The sequence below is a fragment of the Xenopus laevis genome, chromosome 4L (genome assembly GCF_017654675.1).
Source record: "Xenopus laevis strain J_2021 chromosome 4L, Xenopus_laevis_v10.1, whole genome shotgun sequence".
NCBI lineage: Eukaryota > Metazoa > Chordata > Amphibia > Anura > Pipidae > Xenopus > Xenopus laevis.
The window spans coordinates 91,948,312-91,964,779 of record NC_054377.1 but is presented as its reverse complement, the minus strand read 5'-3'; the positions used below and the strand labels follow the sequence as shown (position 1 = coordinate 91,964,779).

The 16,468-nt window shown below is 42.6% G+C and overlaps 1 protein-coding gene across 5 annotated transcripts in view; it reads left to right on the top strand.

Annotated features, from left to right (window-relative positions):
- tut4.L (terminal uridylyl transferase 4 L homeolog) overlaps positions 1-16,468 on the top strand; it is a 54,799-nt gene that overhangs the window by 20,288 nt on the left and 18,043 nt on the right. For all 5 annotated transcript variants that reach the window (XM_018258434.2, XM_018258431.2, XM_018258435.2 and 2 more), the window contains 7 exons: positions 311-362; positions 563-632; positions 1,063-1,189; positions 5,502-5,621; positions 5,768-5,977; positions 6,893-7,067; positions 15,564-16,198. In XM_018258434.2, coding sequence (XP_018113923.1) covers positions 311-362; positions 563-632; positions 1,063-1,189; positions 5,502-5,621; positions 5,768-5,977; positions 6,893-7,067; positions 15,564-16,198 — 1,389 coding nt within the window. The remainder of the gene's footprint in view (positions 1-310; positions 363-562; positions 633-1,062; positions 1,190-5,501; positions 5,622-5,767; positions 5,978-6,892; positions 7,068-15,563; positions 16,199-16,468) is intronic.

Here is a 16,468-nt window from a genome sequence, read left to right as displayed (position 1 = left end):
TTTTCAAACCATGCTGGTTTATTTTTATTTAAGAAAACAAAACCTGGGATATATGTATTCTTGCCACTACAATTATAAGGGCTAAAGAAAACAGGTATACATGGATATATAATTATTTATGGGGTAGCTGTACTTACTACACTCCTTCAAATGTTTCTTAAATCCATTGCCTAACTGGATCCTATTTTGTTTTGGGTGGTTTAAATTGCCTGCCATGTTATGCCAGATATGTGGCACAGACATTCTTTTAAGTATTGTATTTAATTTATTTTCTGCTTCTAACCCTGTGCATTTGCTGTGATCTTTCCAGATGAACCAACCAGATGTATTAATTCAAGTACTTGACATTTTAAAAAACTGTGGTAGGTATTTTTTTTATCCTCAGATTTTTTTTCAATAATTTTGTTTTGTATACCAGTATCACGTGCATGCGTGTGTGTAAAGGGGAGGTTTTTATCTTATCTCATTCTGCTCTCCATACAAAATTTAAGTTTATCTGCTGAATACTGGTATGAATTTGTGTTTATAGTTCAGTAATTAAACTTTTATCTTTTGTCTGTAGCGTGCTATACAGAGGTGGAGTCGGATTTCCATGCAAAGGTTCCTGTTGTGTTTTGCAAGGACAAAAAAAGGTATGTTCGATCCCATTGTAATACATTTAGGCAATTTTATTATATAGGCGCAGTCAAACGTGATTTGAATTGATTTTACCCATGCACATTGCATTTTTTACAGAATCAAACATAATTAAGGCTAGGACCACATGGACACCTAGATACTCTTTAATTGTAATTCTAGCTTATTCTGGTAAGGAGGTAGCTTCTTTGGTTGAAAGCAAAGAACAAAACTTACAGTAGCCTGCTAATCTGGTTAAGAGTGAGTAGTTGCATCTGTAGCTCAAGGAAATTAAGTAGAGTATTTTGGAAAACAATTCTTGGTTATGTGTAGCCAGTGCTTTTTTAAATGTGATGGTATTAAGCTGCTTATTATTGTAGAAGATGCTGAAAAAAAAACTCTGTGCGATACATAATACAGATATATGACCTACTGATTACTTTTTAGTGGGTTGACCTGTAAAGTGAGTGCTGGAAATGACACAGCGTGCCTTACCACTGAATTCCTAGAAGCTGTTGGCAAACTGGAACCTGTTCTCATCCCACTTGTGTTGGCATTTCGCTACTGGGCCAGAGTAAGTCATTCCATACTTGAACCTACACCTTTTAATTGCCACCATAAATCGACTTGCATCTTGAAAAATTCTATAGAATTTTTTGCCATCAACGTTTATTCAAGAAAAAGCAAAAATTTTCAATGTAGAATTGTATTTTTAAAATGCATTAAGGGAAATGCTGTTGCCATATTCCAGATATTTATGAATTGCAGGTTTCTAGGTAGTAGAGCCCATACGTACATACATATAGTTGGCATAAAATGTTTAACCATAAATGTTACCTCTGTATCCTAAATATGCTCAACCATGTAACTTATTGTCATATTTTGTGGCAAGCAACATGCAAAATGATTCATCTTATAAACCATAAATATGTTTTTTCCTGTTTTTTGGATTTAGGGGCAGATTTATCAAAATGTAATAAATGTAATTCACCTACTTTATATTCATTCCTATGGGATTTTTGGAATCATATTTATCAGTGGGTAAAAGTTAGAGTTTACCATTTGATAAATACACTTATAAAAATCCCATAGAAATTCATAGAAAGTGAGTAAATGTGAACGTAGGATCAGCACCCTTTCACTGATATTCATAAATAATACCACCTTGGAAATAATACCACATATAGGTGTGCAGTTCATTATGCATGTAACGGCATAAATAAACTCATATATACACCTACAATTACTGATAAAGTTTTGTTTTTGCTACTTTGGGTCAATGATGGGAAATACTATGGTTGAATGTTATGGATAATTGTCATTTTTCAAAGTAAACAATATAATTTCAGCTACCTTGCAGTCACAACACGACAATAATAGTGGAAGTGTTCAGGTAACTTGTTGGCCATCTTCACAGCCATATTTAGGGGCCCATTTACTAAGGGTCGAAGTGAATTTTCGAATTCAAAAACTTTGAAATTTGAAGTAGTTTTTGTGTACTTCGATCATAGAATAGGCCAAAGTTCGATTCGAATTGAAAAAACGTAGACTTCGAAAATCGAAGTACTGTCTCTTTAAAAAACTTCGACACTTCACCACCTTAAACCTGCCGAATTGCGGTTTAGCCTATGGGGGACCTCCTATAACCTTTGGCTAAGTTTTGAGTAGTCATAGTATTTTTTTGTAAAATCGTTCGATTCGATAGATTTAATCAATCGATCGAACAATTTTTACATCGATCAAAAACGGCCATTTTCGATCGAAAAAATACTTTGACTATCGAAGTATCAAATTCGATGGTCGAATTGCGAAGTTTTTTAACTTCGAAATTCAACCCTTGGTGAATATGCCCCTAAATCATAACAAAAAATATTAGTATTTTGCCACCAACAGGGTTTTTTTTGCTAGCTTACTTACCATCTGGTATAAAATCACTTATTTTTAATAGAGTCAAAATAAAAAATAAAAATTTTTAAATAAACACTATTGCAAATGACATTTTGTATTTTGGTAAATGATGAATTTTTTAAAAAAATAGATTCCATACCTGTATAATGGAATTGTATATTTTTATTTATGTACAGGCAACTATTGCAGAGGTCAATAGGCATTTATCGATATGAGTTTGTTTTGTTTTTTGGTACGAAAACACTTTTGCCTCTGCATCATTGTCATCTACTTAAAGTAGGGATGCACTGAATCCAGGATTCGGTTCGGGATTCGGCCAGGATTCAGATTCGGCTGAATCCTTCTGCCTGGCCGAACCAAATCAGAATCCTAAATTAGTGGAGGGGAGGGAAATATGCAAATTCGGATCGGTATTTGGCCGAATCTTTCAAGAATGATTCTGGGGTTCAGCTGAATCCAAAATAATGGATTCGGTGCATCCCTAACTTAAAGGGATACTGTCACGGGAAAATGTTTTCTTCAAAATGCATCAGTTAATGGTGCTGCTCCAGCAGACTTCTGTACTGAAATACACTTTTCAAAAGAGCAAACAGATATTTTTATATTTAATTTTGAAATCTGACATGGGGCTAGACTTAGTGTCCGTTTCCCAGGTGCCCCCAGTCATGTGACTTGCTTTCAGATAAACAGAACAATAGGAAGGTAACCAGATAGCAGCTCCCTAACACAAGGTAACAGCTCACTGGTAGATATAAGAACAACACTCAATAAAAATCCATGTCCCACTGCGACTCCTTCAGTTACATCGAGTAGGAGAAACAATAGCCTGTCAGAAAGCAGTTCCATAGTGCAGCACTGACTCCTTCTGAAAGCACATGACCAGGCAAAATGACCTGAGATGGCACCTACACACCAATATTACAACTTAAAAAAAACTACACTTGTTGGGTTAGAAATTAAATGTTACATGGTAAAATGAATGATTTGCAGTGTAAACAGTGTAATTTAGAAATTAAAATGACACCATAAAAATCATGACAGAATCCATTCAATTAGTGCAAATACAGTGAAGTCAGTTGTTTGTGTTTAACATTATCACAGTTTTTTGTGTTTTCAGTTAGAACAGGGCTTCACATCTCAAGGCCCCTGTGTGTGGCCCTTCAAGTGACTAATATCCTTCAGTCTCCTAAAGGACTGCACGGAAATAATTTTAATGACAAATAATCTGCTCCCTAAATGTAAAAAGTTATAATAAAAAGTTCATATATTGCACAAGTGCAGTAACTCATATCAAACAATAGTAATTTTGCTTTTAAACAGGTTACCAGTAAAAGCGGAGTAGTTGCTGTAGGGGAATATAAGCAGACTTTGCACTTTTATAACATTTTACATGTTAATGGTAACCGAACACGGTGCCTTTCAGCTGGCATCCCATGGCTCCCATTAAATTGGAAATGCACAGAAGTACAGGTGTCTGTGCTGTTTAGTATTACATATATATGAATAGAAACAAATCACATTTTCCATGATGCCAGAGGTGGTCACATTTACATTACATACAGCCAACACACAAGAGCTGAAAAGAGTTGTTCTTGTGTTAAAGAGGAAGTTCAGCTTTAAATAAACATTTGGAGGCTTATTTAGCAAATTTGAGGAAAAAAGCAAGTGTGGGAAAGAAAATGCAAGTGTTAGCAATTTTTTGCATTTTTATACTTGAATGCTAGCTTATGTAAGAAAGAACTCTCTCTGAATAGTTGTTCATGTTTTTTTTATACAGAAAAAGTTGCACACTGGCAAGAATCAAATTGTTTTAGTAAACCGGAAAAATAAACTTGTTAAAGAATATTCCCATTTACTATATATATATATATATATATATATATATATATATATATATATATATATATATATATATATATATATATATATATATATATATATATATATATATATATATATATAATTTTTTATTTATTTATTTATTTTTTTTCAGTAGCAGTATGCACAAAATGTCTCTGTCTTAAATATATTGATAATGGGTTGAGTACAGAGGACCTCTTGTATTTGTCTATAAGTATTTTGTGGTCACAGCCTCATTGCACCCCCACCTAATGTTTTTAAAAATTAGTGGTGAGCACAACTTTCCCTTGTTTGTTATAGTTATACAGGAGCAGTGACCAGCTCCTTGTTGTAGCTCCCACCCTTCCCAGCTATAGTCAGGTGATCCCACTGGTGTCTAATAAAAGGGCAGCCAAGTTTGGGAGTTTTACTTTGAAAGCAGGTAAAACTTAGTCCCTTTGTAAAATGTATAATTAAGCAATTGAATTCTTAATGAATCAGATGAAAATTGAGCGTAGGACTGGCCAGATATGGGATGACGTAAGGTGGCCATACACGGGCCGATAAGCTGCCAACTCGGTCTGTCTGCAGTTTATTGGCCCGTGTATGGGGGCCCCCGACGGGCTTCCCCGATCGAGATCTGGCCGACTTTCCATATTAAAAATCCCGTCGGATCGCGGCCGCATCTGTTCCCGCGATCCGACCGCCTAGGGCCCACGATCGGATCAGCCCGATATTGCCCACCTCAAGGTGGGCATATCGGAGGGAGATCCGCTCGTTTGGCGACATGGCCAAGCGAGCGGATCTATCCATGTATGGCCACCTTTTGACGTAGTTGGCCAGCTTAAATATATTGGGTTGAGTGCAGAGGAGTGCAGAGGACCTCTTGTATATTATATATATATATATATATATATATATATATATATATAAATACAAAACAAAAGCTATGAATATCTTGTCAATTATATCCTTATAAACGGTGAGAATAACTGCAGAATTTCTTAATGTTTGTATTGTAGTATTTACACAATACTTTAAAGTTAATTTATAGGTCAACTACCCCTTTAAAGCAAGTCCTGCTAATATTACATGGTTTATAAAATAAAAGCTCTAACCCTTCTTTATGTCTTTTTTAGCTTTGTCACATAGATTGTCAAGCAGAAGGCGGGATCCCATCGTACTGTTTTGCCTTAATGGTGGTGTTTTTTCTGCAGAAAAGACAGCCACCGACCCTACCAGCATATCTGGGCCCCTGGGTAAGCATCAATTCTGCATATACAGGAGCCTCACCTTTCCTTTATCTTTATCTCTAAAAAGACCAGTGAAATATATGATATACTGTTAATACAAATATGGTTTCAGATTTGAAAACATTTGCAACATTCCTTTCATCTACTTGCAGATAGATGGGTTTGAGTCAAAGAAGCTGGATGAATACCATCTTAAAAGTGTTTCTGATGAATGCTACATTGATTGGGAATACAGGCCATCGTGCAACAATGAGAACAAAGGCTCATCTGCCACAGATGGGAGAGGAAGAACTGAGCAGAACCACAGAAAGACAACATTATCTGAACTGGAGAGTAGGAAGAACAAGGAAAGGCAAGGAAGAGTAAGTGGGTTTCATATATATAAAACATAATTTGAAAGTTCAGGCAACACATCAGATACCAATGCATATCATAAAGAAAGTGGTATGTTTTGCATTACATAATCATATTATATATATGACTGTATGTTGCAGTCGAATTCCTTACTGTGGCAGCTCCTTACTGTGGCAGCTGTTAAAAGGCTTCATACAATGTCTCATTAACTATCAATGCATCCCCCTAGTATTAGTAGTAGTAACAGCGGCCCAGGGGAATGCAAGCTGCTTGCCATGTGCCCCTAGCTACCCAGCTCCTACTTCCCTCCTACGTCAGTGGTAAGTGGTCTTGTGTCAAGATCACTGCACTTTTTTGCAGTAAGTGGAATTTTTAATTAGAAATAGGAGGTTCAGCTTTGTGAGACCACATAACTTTTCTGCTGGGGTTGTTTGTACTATTTTGTGCAGAGAATTATGATATTGATACATTTTGATTTCTTATTTTGTGTGCTTTATTTCTGCTTTCTGTATGTGGGTACATAACAAATTGTACAGTAGTGGGAGAAAAACAATATTAACTTTTTCATGGTTTCTTGATTTGTTTAATATAATTTTTTTGAATATACCAAGTTTCTTGTAAATCACTCAACAGTAGGTCTTGCTGTTCAGCTGTGGACAGCCTCAGATAAGATACTGTTGGTCACTGATAGACGTTATCCCCCTTTTGACTTAAGTCCACAAAAACTATTATAGTATGGCCAGGTGAGACGTGTCCTATTTGTTTCTCACATATATGCTTGAATAAATATACTTAAGTACAACATCAGCATGTCTATCTGAAGGTCTCTTGTGGAAAAAAAACCCTTAATGGCATAAAGTGGGATGTATTGGGTAGATCTTTCAGTTCCTAGAAGTCAGGGGTTTTATGCTTGTGTCCAACAGAGCGCTTTGGTGTTTGACCACCCTCCCAAGGAATCCCTGGGGAATTTGTGGCTGGAGCTTTTGAAGTTTTACACATTGGAATTTGCAATGGAAGAACATGTGATCAGTGTGCGGGTGCAAGGCCTACTAACCAGGGACAACAAGAACTGGCCGAGAAGGCGGATAGCAATTGAAGGCAAGGTTTTTGCATACAATTGTAAAATAGATAGTGTTTTCTTTTTTTGCGCCTTTTTGTAGTTTACTAACCTCCTCTTTGAAGGGAACAGTAACACCAATACGTCTACTCTAAAGTGCTCTAGTAATAGATAAACATAAGATACACAAAAGTTTCTACACTGTTTTACACCATAAACACAATTTAGAAAACATCTGCTAGAAGTCTATGGATAAGACAGCTGGACACTGTACAACCTACATACTGTAGCTTTGTGTGCTTGTTGTCAGTCCTGAACTGGAAGTCATCACATGGCAGAGTTATAGTGGAGTAGATTCAAAATCAGCAATCTAAAGCAGCAGTCGCTTGAACATCCCTCTCCCAAAATGCAAACTAATGTTGGCAGGATAGAAAGGGAGACCTAAATTTACATGACAGACAATGCTTTAGACAGCTGAATTTGAATTTGCTTTACTATAAATCTGTTAGGATTTCTGGTTCGGGACAGAGAACACGTATGCAAAGGCATGCAGGTTGCACAATGCCTGATCACCCATTCAGAGGCTTCCAACAGTGGAACAGTTAAGGGGGAGTATGATGTACTGTATCTATTAGAAAAAAGTGTTATTGGCCCTGTAAAATGCTAACACTGTGATTATGCTGCTGAGCAGATCTGCTAGCAGTTGTTTTTGTCTGTACTACTGTTTTGCTAAACCTTTAATTAGTTTTTTTTTTTGTTAATTTGTCTCCTTCCTCTGTTTGGAATCTGTCTCCAAAAGGCCAGAAATTTTCTCTGCGTGTTACTTGATATAGTTAAAGGGGATGTAAAGGCAAAAAAATTAAATCCAATTTTTACTTTCTTTAATGAAAAAAAAACTGTCTCCAATATACTTTAATTAGAAATGCCTACCGTTTTTATAAGAAACCTGACTGTATGCAGTGAAATTCCCCCTTCATTTACCTGCTCTGCAGAGAAAGGATCATACTTTCAAACAGCCGGGGGAGCCCCCCCCCACCTTACTTCCCAAAACTCGAGCAGCTTTGTTTGTTTACCTGTAAAGCAGAACATATAATCTGGGATTCTATTTGGAGGATTATTTTGCTGCAGCCACTGGTTCTGGAGAGTTGGAGAAAGTTTGTATTAAACAATACAAAAACGATCAAATCCACATTAGATTACATGACAACACAGGACCCAGTGCAGTCTGCCTATTCTGATTATTAATCAGTCTTGCTGTATCGGCTTCTGGCAGAAATTATTTGACTTTTGCTGTTTTGATAATTTATGACGATCCCTAAGCAGCCAAGACCGCACTGAGCATGTGCATGGTCTTGGTCTTGCAACAATGTATAACAAATTTGCAAAATGGTGACTCCCTGTGGCCAATTTTGAAAGCATAAATCATTTGTTTTATTAGGCTTGTGGTGCAATTAGTTCATGTTTATCTTTAGTATACAAAATACAGCATTTCTAGCATTATTCTATTTTACACTTTAGTTCCCCTTTAAAGGACAGTCTGTATTTCCACACAAATATGAAGAGCTTCAACCTGTAGAGAGAACCCTTTTTGATGGGTAGGGTGCTAAACAGTGGAGGGATCATCCGCCTGTGATCCAAACGACTTGTTAAAAACCAGGTACACTGTAGCTACTATCTACAATAGTAGATGTAAACATTGCCTTGTATATATCTACTATCTACGATAGTAGATATATACAAGGCAATGTTTCTGACCCCACTGGGCCCTTTCTCAAGCCTGAGGCTTGAGAAAGGGCCCAGTGGGGTCCGAAACATTGCTTTGTAAATATCTACTATTTGGGGTCAGTAAACCAACTTTGATGCACTAAATCTACAAGTTTGTGGTGTGCTACAGTGTACCTGGTTTTCTAAGGAAAGTCTGTATGTCACAGTTTCTACAAAATGTGCATAGCACTTAGTTGTACAGAGTCGCTACATTATTTTCTCTCAGTAGTGCATCCTTCACTTGGTAGCAACTTGAGAGATTTTTGCCACACTGTACTAGCCACCACCATGTTTTTTGTCCATTTCTCTGTCGTCTAAAGGGGGACACAGGGACTCTTGGGGTTTAAGCTCCACCCTCCAGGAGGCAGGACACTATTAATAAAATTAAAATTAAGTGGGCGTGCCCATATAGTGGCTTAACCCCACATGCTGTAGCATTCCTTCAGTTTTTAAAGTGTCCTGCTTCAAGGAGGATGGATACCAGCTTCAACACAGAAGCATGCTATGGGGTGTCACCAGGGCAGGACTGCCTGTTCCTTTGTGTGTACCCCCCCCTCGAGGGATCTCTCACCGGGGTCATATGCTAGCCCTCTAGGCTATAACCGACCTGCACAGAAAAGATTCCTGCAACCCGCTGGGGCCAGCAGATGTTCTGACCGGTTGAGACGCCAGCAGTGAGTATGAGTTGTTCTACTCGTGTTCTGGCCTGCTCTCTCCCCCCCCCCCCGGGTGGGGACCCCCCTCAGTCAGCCCAGACCTAGCTGCATTCAAGGTGGCATTGTCTGCTTTCTCCGCTCTTCCACACTGACGGGCTGCTTAGTGAGTGCGCGCCCTTCTCCTGCACGCAGTGGAACGCATCGCGCTGATGCGTTCCAGGCGCCATTTTGTTTTTTCGGCGCGAAGCGTACAAGTGGCTTCAGAAGGCGCCAAACTCCTTCCCGCCACTCTACACAGCCACATTAAGCTGACGCTTCCTCATTCTGCCAGCAGCACTTCAGGAGACACGGGAGCCTCTCTTGTTTTTGGGGATTAGGCTCTACCTTCAGGCAGCAGTCTAGGATTGCCTAAAAGCACTCTTACAAAGCATATCTGCTGACTGACATTCCTCAGCAGGTACCTCAGCCACTGTTCGTATGGCAGAAGGTAAGTCAGGGGGACTTTTCCCCAGGGCTGGGGGGAGAGCACCAGCAGCACAGGTGACCTATTTTACCTGGAAAAACTGCCAATTAAAAATCCCTGGGGGCCAGGCTGACCCACTCTGCAGTTCTTGCTCAAAGGGGCAGAGACCAGCGCCCACCCAGGGGCCCATCCCAACGGTCCCTGCATCTGGGGAACCCGCACAGGATTTGGATGCAATGGATGGGGTAGCGGGCACTTCCTCAGAACCCCCTGCACCCCTATGGGCAATTCAACTTTCCCAATCTCTGGCATCCCTGCAGGGCCTTCCTTCCATTGCCACCAATTTGGGAAAAGCCCTAGCCAAACTAGGTCATCACTCCAGTGGAAAGCGGAAACGGCTTCCCAGCTCCAAGGGTGACACTGACACCCATACCCCCTCTGACGTCTCGTCAGCTGGGGAAGACCTTTCTCATTCAGAGGGGGAACTCCCGCCTTCTGATGCTTCCTCAGAAGTTGAGGAGGATAATGCGGAGGATTCCAGAAGCAAGGAACTCCCTCACGACATTGAGGGTATTATTAAGGGGGTGTTGGATGTGCTAAAAATCACACAAACACCTGACCAACAGGCTTCCTCTTCCAACCTGTTTAAAAGAAAACACAAATCTGCTACATGTTTTCCTTCACATGACCAGCTACTTAACATAATACAAGAAGAATGGAATTCTCCGGAGCGAAAGTTCCAAGCTACCCGAAAATTTTCGAAATCGTATCCCTTTCCCAAAGACCTAGTGGAAAAATGGTCACTGCCTCCAACCGTGGACGCACCAGTTTCGAGATTATCCAAATCCACAGCGTTACCAGTCACGGACGCTGCAGCCTTCAAGGATCCCTCAGACAGACGTCTAGAAGGTTTCCTCAGGGCAGTCTACTCATCCGCTGTCTCCACTCTTCGGCCGGCTCTTGCCTCGGCCTGGATGGCGCGAGCCATTCAGGCATGGGCAGAATCCCTCGTGGCAGACATTCAAAATGGCATCCCCAGAACAGACATCCTGTCCTCCGCACAATCCATCACGGAGGCGGCGGCTTACTTGTGCGACGCTTCTCTCGATACAGCACAGATTACTGCCCGCACGTCAGCGCTCTCCGTCGCAGCACGCAGAACACTCTGGCTGAAGAACTGGTCTGCGGATGTCAGTTCCAAGAAGTCCCTTACCTCACTACCCTTTAAGGGACAACGACTTTTTGGTGAGGGACTCGAAAAGATAATCTCACAGGCCACGGGAGGGAAGAGTACCTTTCTTCCCCAACAAAAGTCAAGGCCCACGACCTCCCCCAGACGTGGTCGGTCCTTTCGTGGCAACACCGGACGTTTCTCCAGACGGCACAGTCCTCCCCAACGTTCTCAGTTTCGCTCTAAACCAAACGACAAGGGACGACCATCATGGAAGACCAACAAATTCCACAACAAGTCCACGGCCGACAAGGCCGCTTCCGGATGACGGGTCACCCCCTCCGGGGTCACGGCAACCACTAGGGGGACGATTGCTGAGATTCCGGGAGGTGTGGACACGATACTCGTCAGACGCTTGGGTAACCGAAATCATTTCCGAGGGCTACCACCTGGATTTCGCCTCCCTTCCTCCCAGGAAATTTCTCATGTCCAGGGTTCCTTCAAACCCAGTCAAGGGCCGAGCCTTTTTGGACTGCATTGCCAACATGGAACAGACTGGAGTGATCACTCCGGTTCCCCCGTCAGAAACATTTTGCGGGTTTTACTCCAATCTGTTCCTGGTTCCAAAGAAAGACGGGTCCTTCCGACCAGTATTGGACCTGAAGTTCCTCAACAAACACATACGATCGGTCCGGTTCAAAATGGAGACTCTCCGGTCTGTCATACGGGGCATGGAACCAGGTCAACTGCTGATGTCCCTCGACATCAAGGATGCGTATCTTCACGTTCCGATCTGGCCTCCTCACCATCGCTTCCTCAGGTTCGCATTCCGAAATCGCCATTACCAATTTGTGGCACTCCCGTTCGGTCTCTCCTCTGCCCCCAGAGTGTTCACCAAGCTCATGGCGGTGACGGCGGCAACGCTACGGCTCCAAGGCATCTCGATCACTCCTTACCTGGACGACCTTCTCCTGAAGGCTTCCACGCTCGAGAAGAGCCGAAGGGACATGCAACAAGCGATTGCACTACTTCAGAGTTTCGGGTGGACCATCAACTGGACCAAATCCAGCATGACACCCAGCCACCAGATGCTATTCCTGGGTCTCCACTTCGATACCCTGACCCAACGTGTTTCCCTGCCCATGGACAAACAGAGGAAGATCAGAGCGCAAGTCACTCTCCTTCTTCACGACCGGCTCCCCACAGTCCACCTCGCAATGAAGGTCCTCGGTTTGATGGTCTCATCCATCGAAGCAGTTCCCTTCGCTCAGATACACTTGAGACCTCTACAAGCCAACGTTCTCTCGGGATGGAAGGGGGGCCCTCTGTCCCAACGGATTGTTCTACAGCAAACAACCCGGGAGTCACTCCTCTGGTGGCTGAATCACCGCAATCTGTCGACAGGCCAGTCTTGGGCACTCCGGACTGGACCGTGATCACAACAGACGCAAGTCTCCTCGGATGGGGCGCCACGTGGAACACCTCGTCGGTACAAGGCCGTTGGTCGCCAGCAGAAAAGAGACTACACATCAACGTCCTGGAGCTTCGGGCAGTCAGGCTTGCCCTCAGACATTGGTCTCCACTGCTCCACGACAAGTCGATCCGCGTACAAAGCGACAACTCCACCACCGTCGCGTACATAAACCGGCAAGGAGGTACCCGCAGCAAAGCATCCCTGGCGGAGGTAGTACAAATCCTAGCCTGGGCGGAACTCAGCTCAGTCAGACTATCTGCCATCCACATTCCGGGAGTAGACAACACCCAAGCAGACTTCCTCAGTCGGAACCAGCTGGATCCGGGAGAATGGGAACTTCATCCCGCAGTGTTCACAGACCTAGTGAAACGGTGGGGAAGTCCTCAAGTCGACCTCATGGCCTCCAGAGCCAACCGCAAGGTTCCGGCCTTTTACGCCCGTTTTCGGGATCTGACGGCGATGGGAGTGGACGCCATGACACAAGTCTGGGATTTCCACCTAGCTTACGTCTTTCCTCCGTTTCCAATGCTCCCTCGGGTTCTGAAGAAAATCAAGCAATCCTACACGACAGTCATAGTGATAGCTCCGTATTGGCCCCGGAGAACGTGGTTCACGGATCTTCAGGACATGTCCATAGCTCAACCAGTTCGTTTCCCTCCCAGGTACGATCTTCTCCAGCAGGGTCCCATACTACACCACAATCCGGGACTGTTCGCTTTGACGGGATGGCTGTTGAGGCGGCCATCTGGAGACGGAAGGGTATAGCGGAAGATGTCATTGCCACTATGCTGAAGTCACGCAAAGCTACCTCTTCCAAAGCCTACCATCGGGTTTGGCGCAGCTACTGGACCTGATGCGAGGCATCCGGGTTTTCCTTCCATGAATGCGATGTTCCCAGGATCTTATCCTTCCTACAGCGAGGATTTCAACTCGGTCTGAAGCTCAGTTCCTTGAAGGTACAAGTATCTGCTCTCTCTGTCCTTTTTCAGTCTCGTCTCGCCCTAGACGATTCGGTCCGCACCTTTCTGCAAGGGGTACAACATATCGTTCCTCCTTACCGATCGCCAGTCCCTGGATGGGATCTTAATCTCGTTTTGGAGGCTCTCCTTGACCCCCCCTTCGAACCTCTGGGAGTCGTCTCAGAACAGTGGCTTACATGGAAAACGGCCTTCCTCGTTGCCATTTCATCTGCTCGCAGGGTATCGGAAATAGGTGCCTTATCTTGTGATCCGTCTCTGCTGGTTTTTCATAAGGACAAGGCAGTCCTCAGGACTGTGCCTTCCTTCCTGCCTAAGGTTGTGTCATCGTTTCACGTGAACCAGGAGATTGTGGTTCCATCTCTCTGTCCGGAACCCAAGAATGACAAGGAACGGAGATTTCACAGTCTGGATGTGGTCAGGGCACTTCGCTGGTACCTTGACCGTTCCAAGTCCTATCGGCGCTCTCAAGCCCTTTTTATCATTCCGTCCGGTCATCGGAAGGGTCTGTCAGCCTCCAAGACCACTATCGCACGTTGGATCAGAGAAACCATCAGGCAAGCCTATCTGGCTAAGGGCAGACCTCCTCCTAATAATGTTCGAGCTCACTCCACACGATCCTTGGGAGCTTCCTGGGCCTGGCGCAACTCGGCCTCCTTGGACCAGATCTGCAGAGCGGCCACCTGGTCTTCGGTTCATACATTCACTAAATTCTACAGCCTTGACACGTTCTCGTCAGCGGATGCCCTTTTCGGCCGCAAAGTACTACACTCTGTGGTACGGTAACGTGTCTCTACCTTATTAGATTCGCTCCCACCCTGCTGTCTGGGGCTGCTTTGTTAAGTCCCCAAGAGTCCCTGTGTCCCCCTTTAGACGACAGAGAAAACAGGATTTTTTGATACTCGCCGTTAAATCCTTTTCTCTGTAGTCGATAGGGGGACACAGGGCTTCCCGACCCTGAGCGAAATGTTGACCACTTGGTCTTAAGGAAAAGTTTTCCTGATTTACGGTTTTGCAAGTTGAGTGTTAATACAGTTTGTCTTTCAGCAGTCTCTTTGGTACCAACTGAAGGAATGCTACAGCATGTGGGGTTAAGCCACTATATGGGCACGCCCACTTAATTTTAATTTTATTAATAGTGTCCTGCCTCCTGGAGGGTGGAGCTTAAACCCCAAGAGTCCCTGTGTCCCCCTATCGACTACAGAGAAAAGGATTTAACGGTGAGTATCAAAAAATCCTGTTTTCCTTCCTGAGGGTACATGTTCCTGTAGCAAATGGAAGTTAGGTATGCAATTGATGGGCGTTGCTTTGGAAGGCAGGCTATCGTGTAGCATTCCAAGCTGCCTGTAGAGGATCATTTCCCTGCAGGATTAGACTGTGCAGAATCACAGTCTTGGTCTCAGGAAAGCCCACTGCTGTATGGGTAAATCAGTTTACAGTAGCCAGCAAGACAATTCTACTGCACCAAAATGAATGTGAATTAAGGTAAATGAAGGATATTAAATAACATATTTGATGAAGGCCTTTCAGATGAGAGAACAATTTGGTTGGGCTTTCCTTGTCCTTTAATGGGATTCCTGTTATAGATAATGGGGATTATGGCTCATATGGCACCTGGCTGTTTGTTAACTTTCATATCAGCACATTAAGTCAAGGGTCTTAAGTCTAGAAGGCAGCGACAAACAATTGTTAAAAGATGTCATGTCTGCAGCACAACAGCAAAAAATTAGCCTATTTTAATTTTTATTTTTATGCTGGCCTCGAGCTGTTTGTACTTGCTTACACTTATGGGAACACAGCCATAGCTTTCCTATGGTCAATAATAATTTATAGATCATATTGAGTCTTCCTATAATGTATTTTCTTGCAACCATAAATACCACATGATCTGTATGATATCCAACATTTTATACCTACAAGTGCTACTATAAGTCATTTTTAAAATAATTTTTACTGGTTCATCTGTTATGAACCCAGTACCGTATTGTATGCTTTAACATAGGTTTGAGTGTTTCTATAATTTTTTTCCTAGATCCCTTTGCACTAAAGAGGAACGTTGCAAGAAGCCTAAATAGCCAAATGGTGTACGAGTACATTTTGGAGCGGTTCCGAGCAGCCTACAGATACTTTGCCTGCCCACAGTGCAAGGAACAAAAGAAATCTAAAACTGATGCTAGGAAAAGGTCGAAGTGTATTAACAATACATTGTCCAACCCTGAAGATGATGAGGATAATGACAGCCTCCCAGATGCTGGAAGCATCCTTACTGCTGAGGAGTTCCTAGAAATTGATGCGAGGTTGCCCCCTTCCCAAGAGGAGGATGTTGGCACCATACAAAATAATGTTGAGGACATTGACAAATCAAACCCTTTAACAGAGTTTGGTGAATTGGATTTATCATCTGTGGATGAAAGACACCATGCTGTAGAACTTTTGAGAAGCGAAGAGAACACAAACTGTAATGGCAAGGACTATTTAGCTATAAAAGAGCTAACTGATACTACTGAAGAACGGTGTAATGCAGAAGCAACTCAGCTTCTGGATAACTGGTCTGTCGATTGCACTTTTGCTACCTCACTTGATCATGAAACCTTGAAGCATGAAGGAAGCCTCAGTGAGGAAGATTTACACTATGTCTTTGACAAGTTTATATTGACTTCTGGGAAGGTACGGATCAGAATGTGTATTAAGGAATACAGAGGCAGAATCAGTTTTAATGGTTTCCATATGACAATGGATCATTAGTCTTTGAGGTGTATTGGAATCAAAACAATTGACTATGAGCTAAACATTACAGTTGCTAAAGCAGAATGAATTATTTAAATATTCTTAAATGGCTTTTTATTATGAGAGGGGTTAGGAGAGAGACTGAGTGCTTCTGTCAATGACAAGGCTAAGGGGCAGATTTATCAATGTGTGTAATTAGAGCTCCCCACG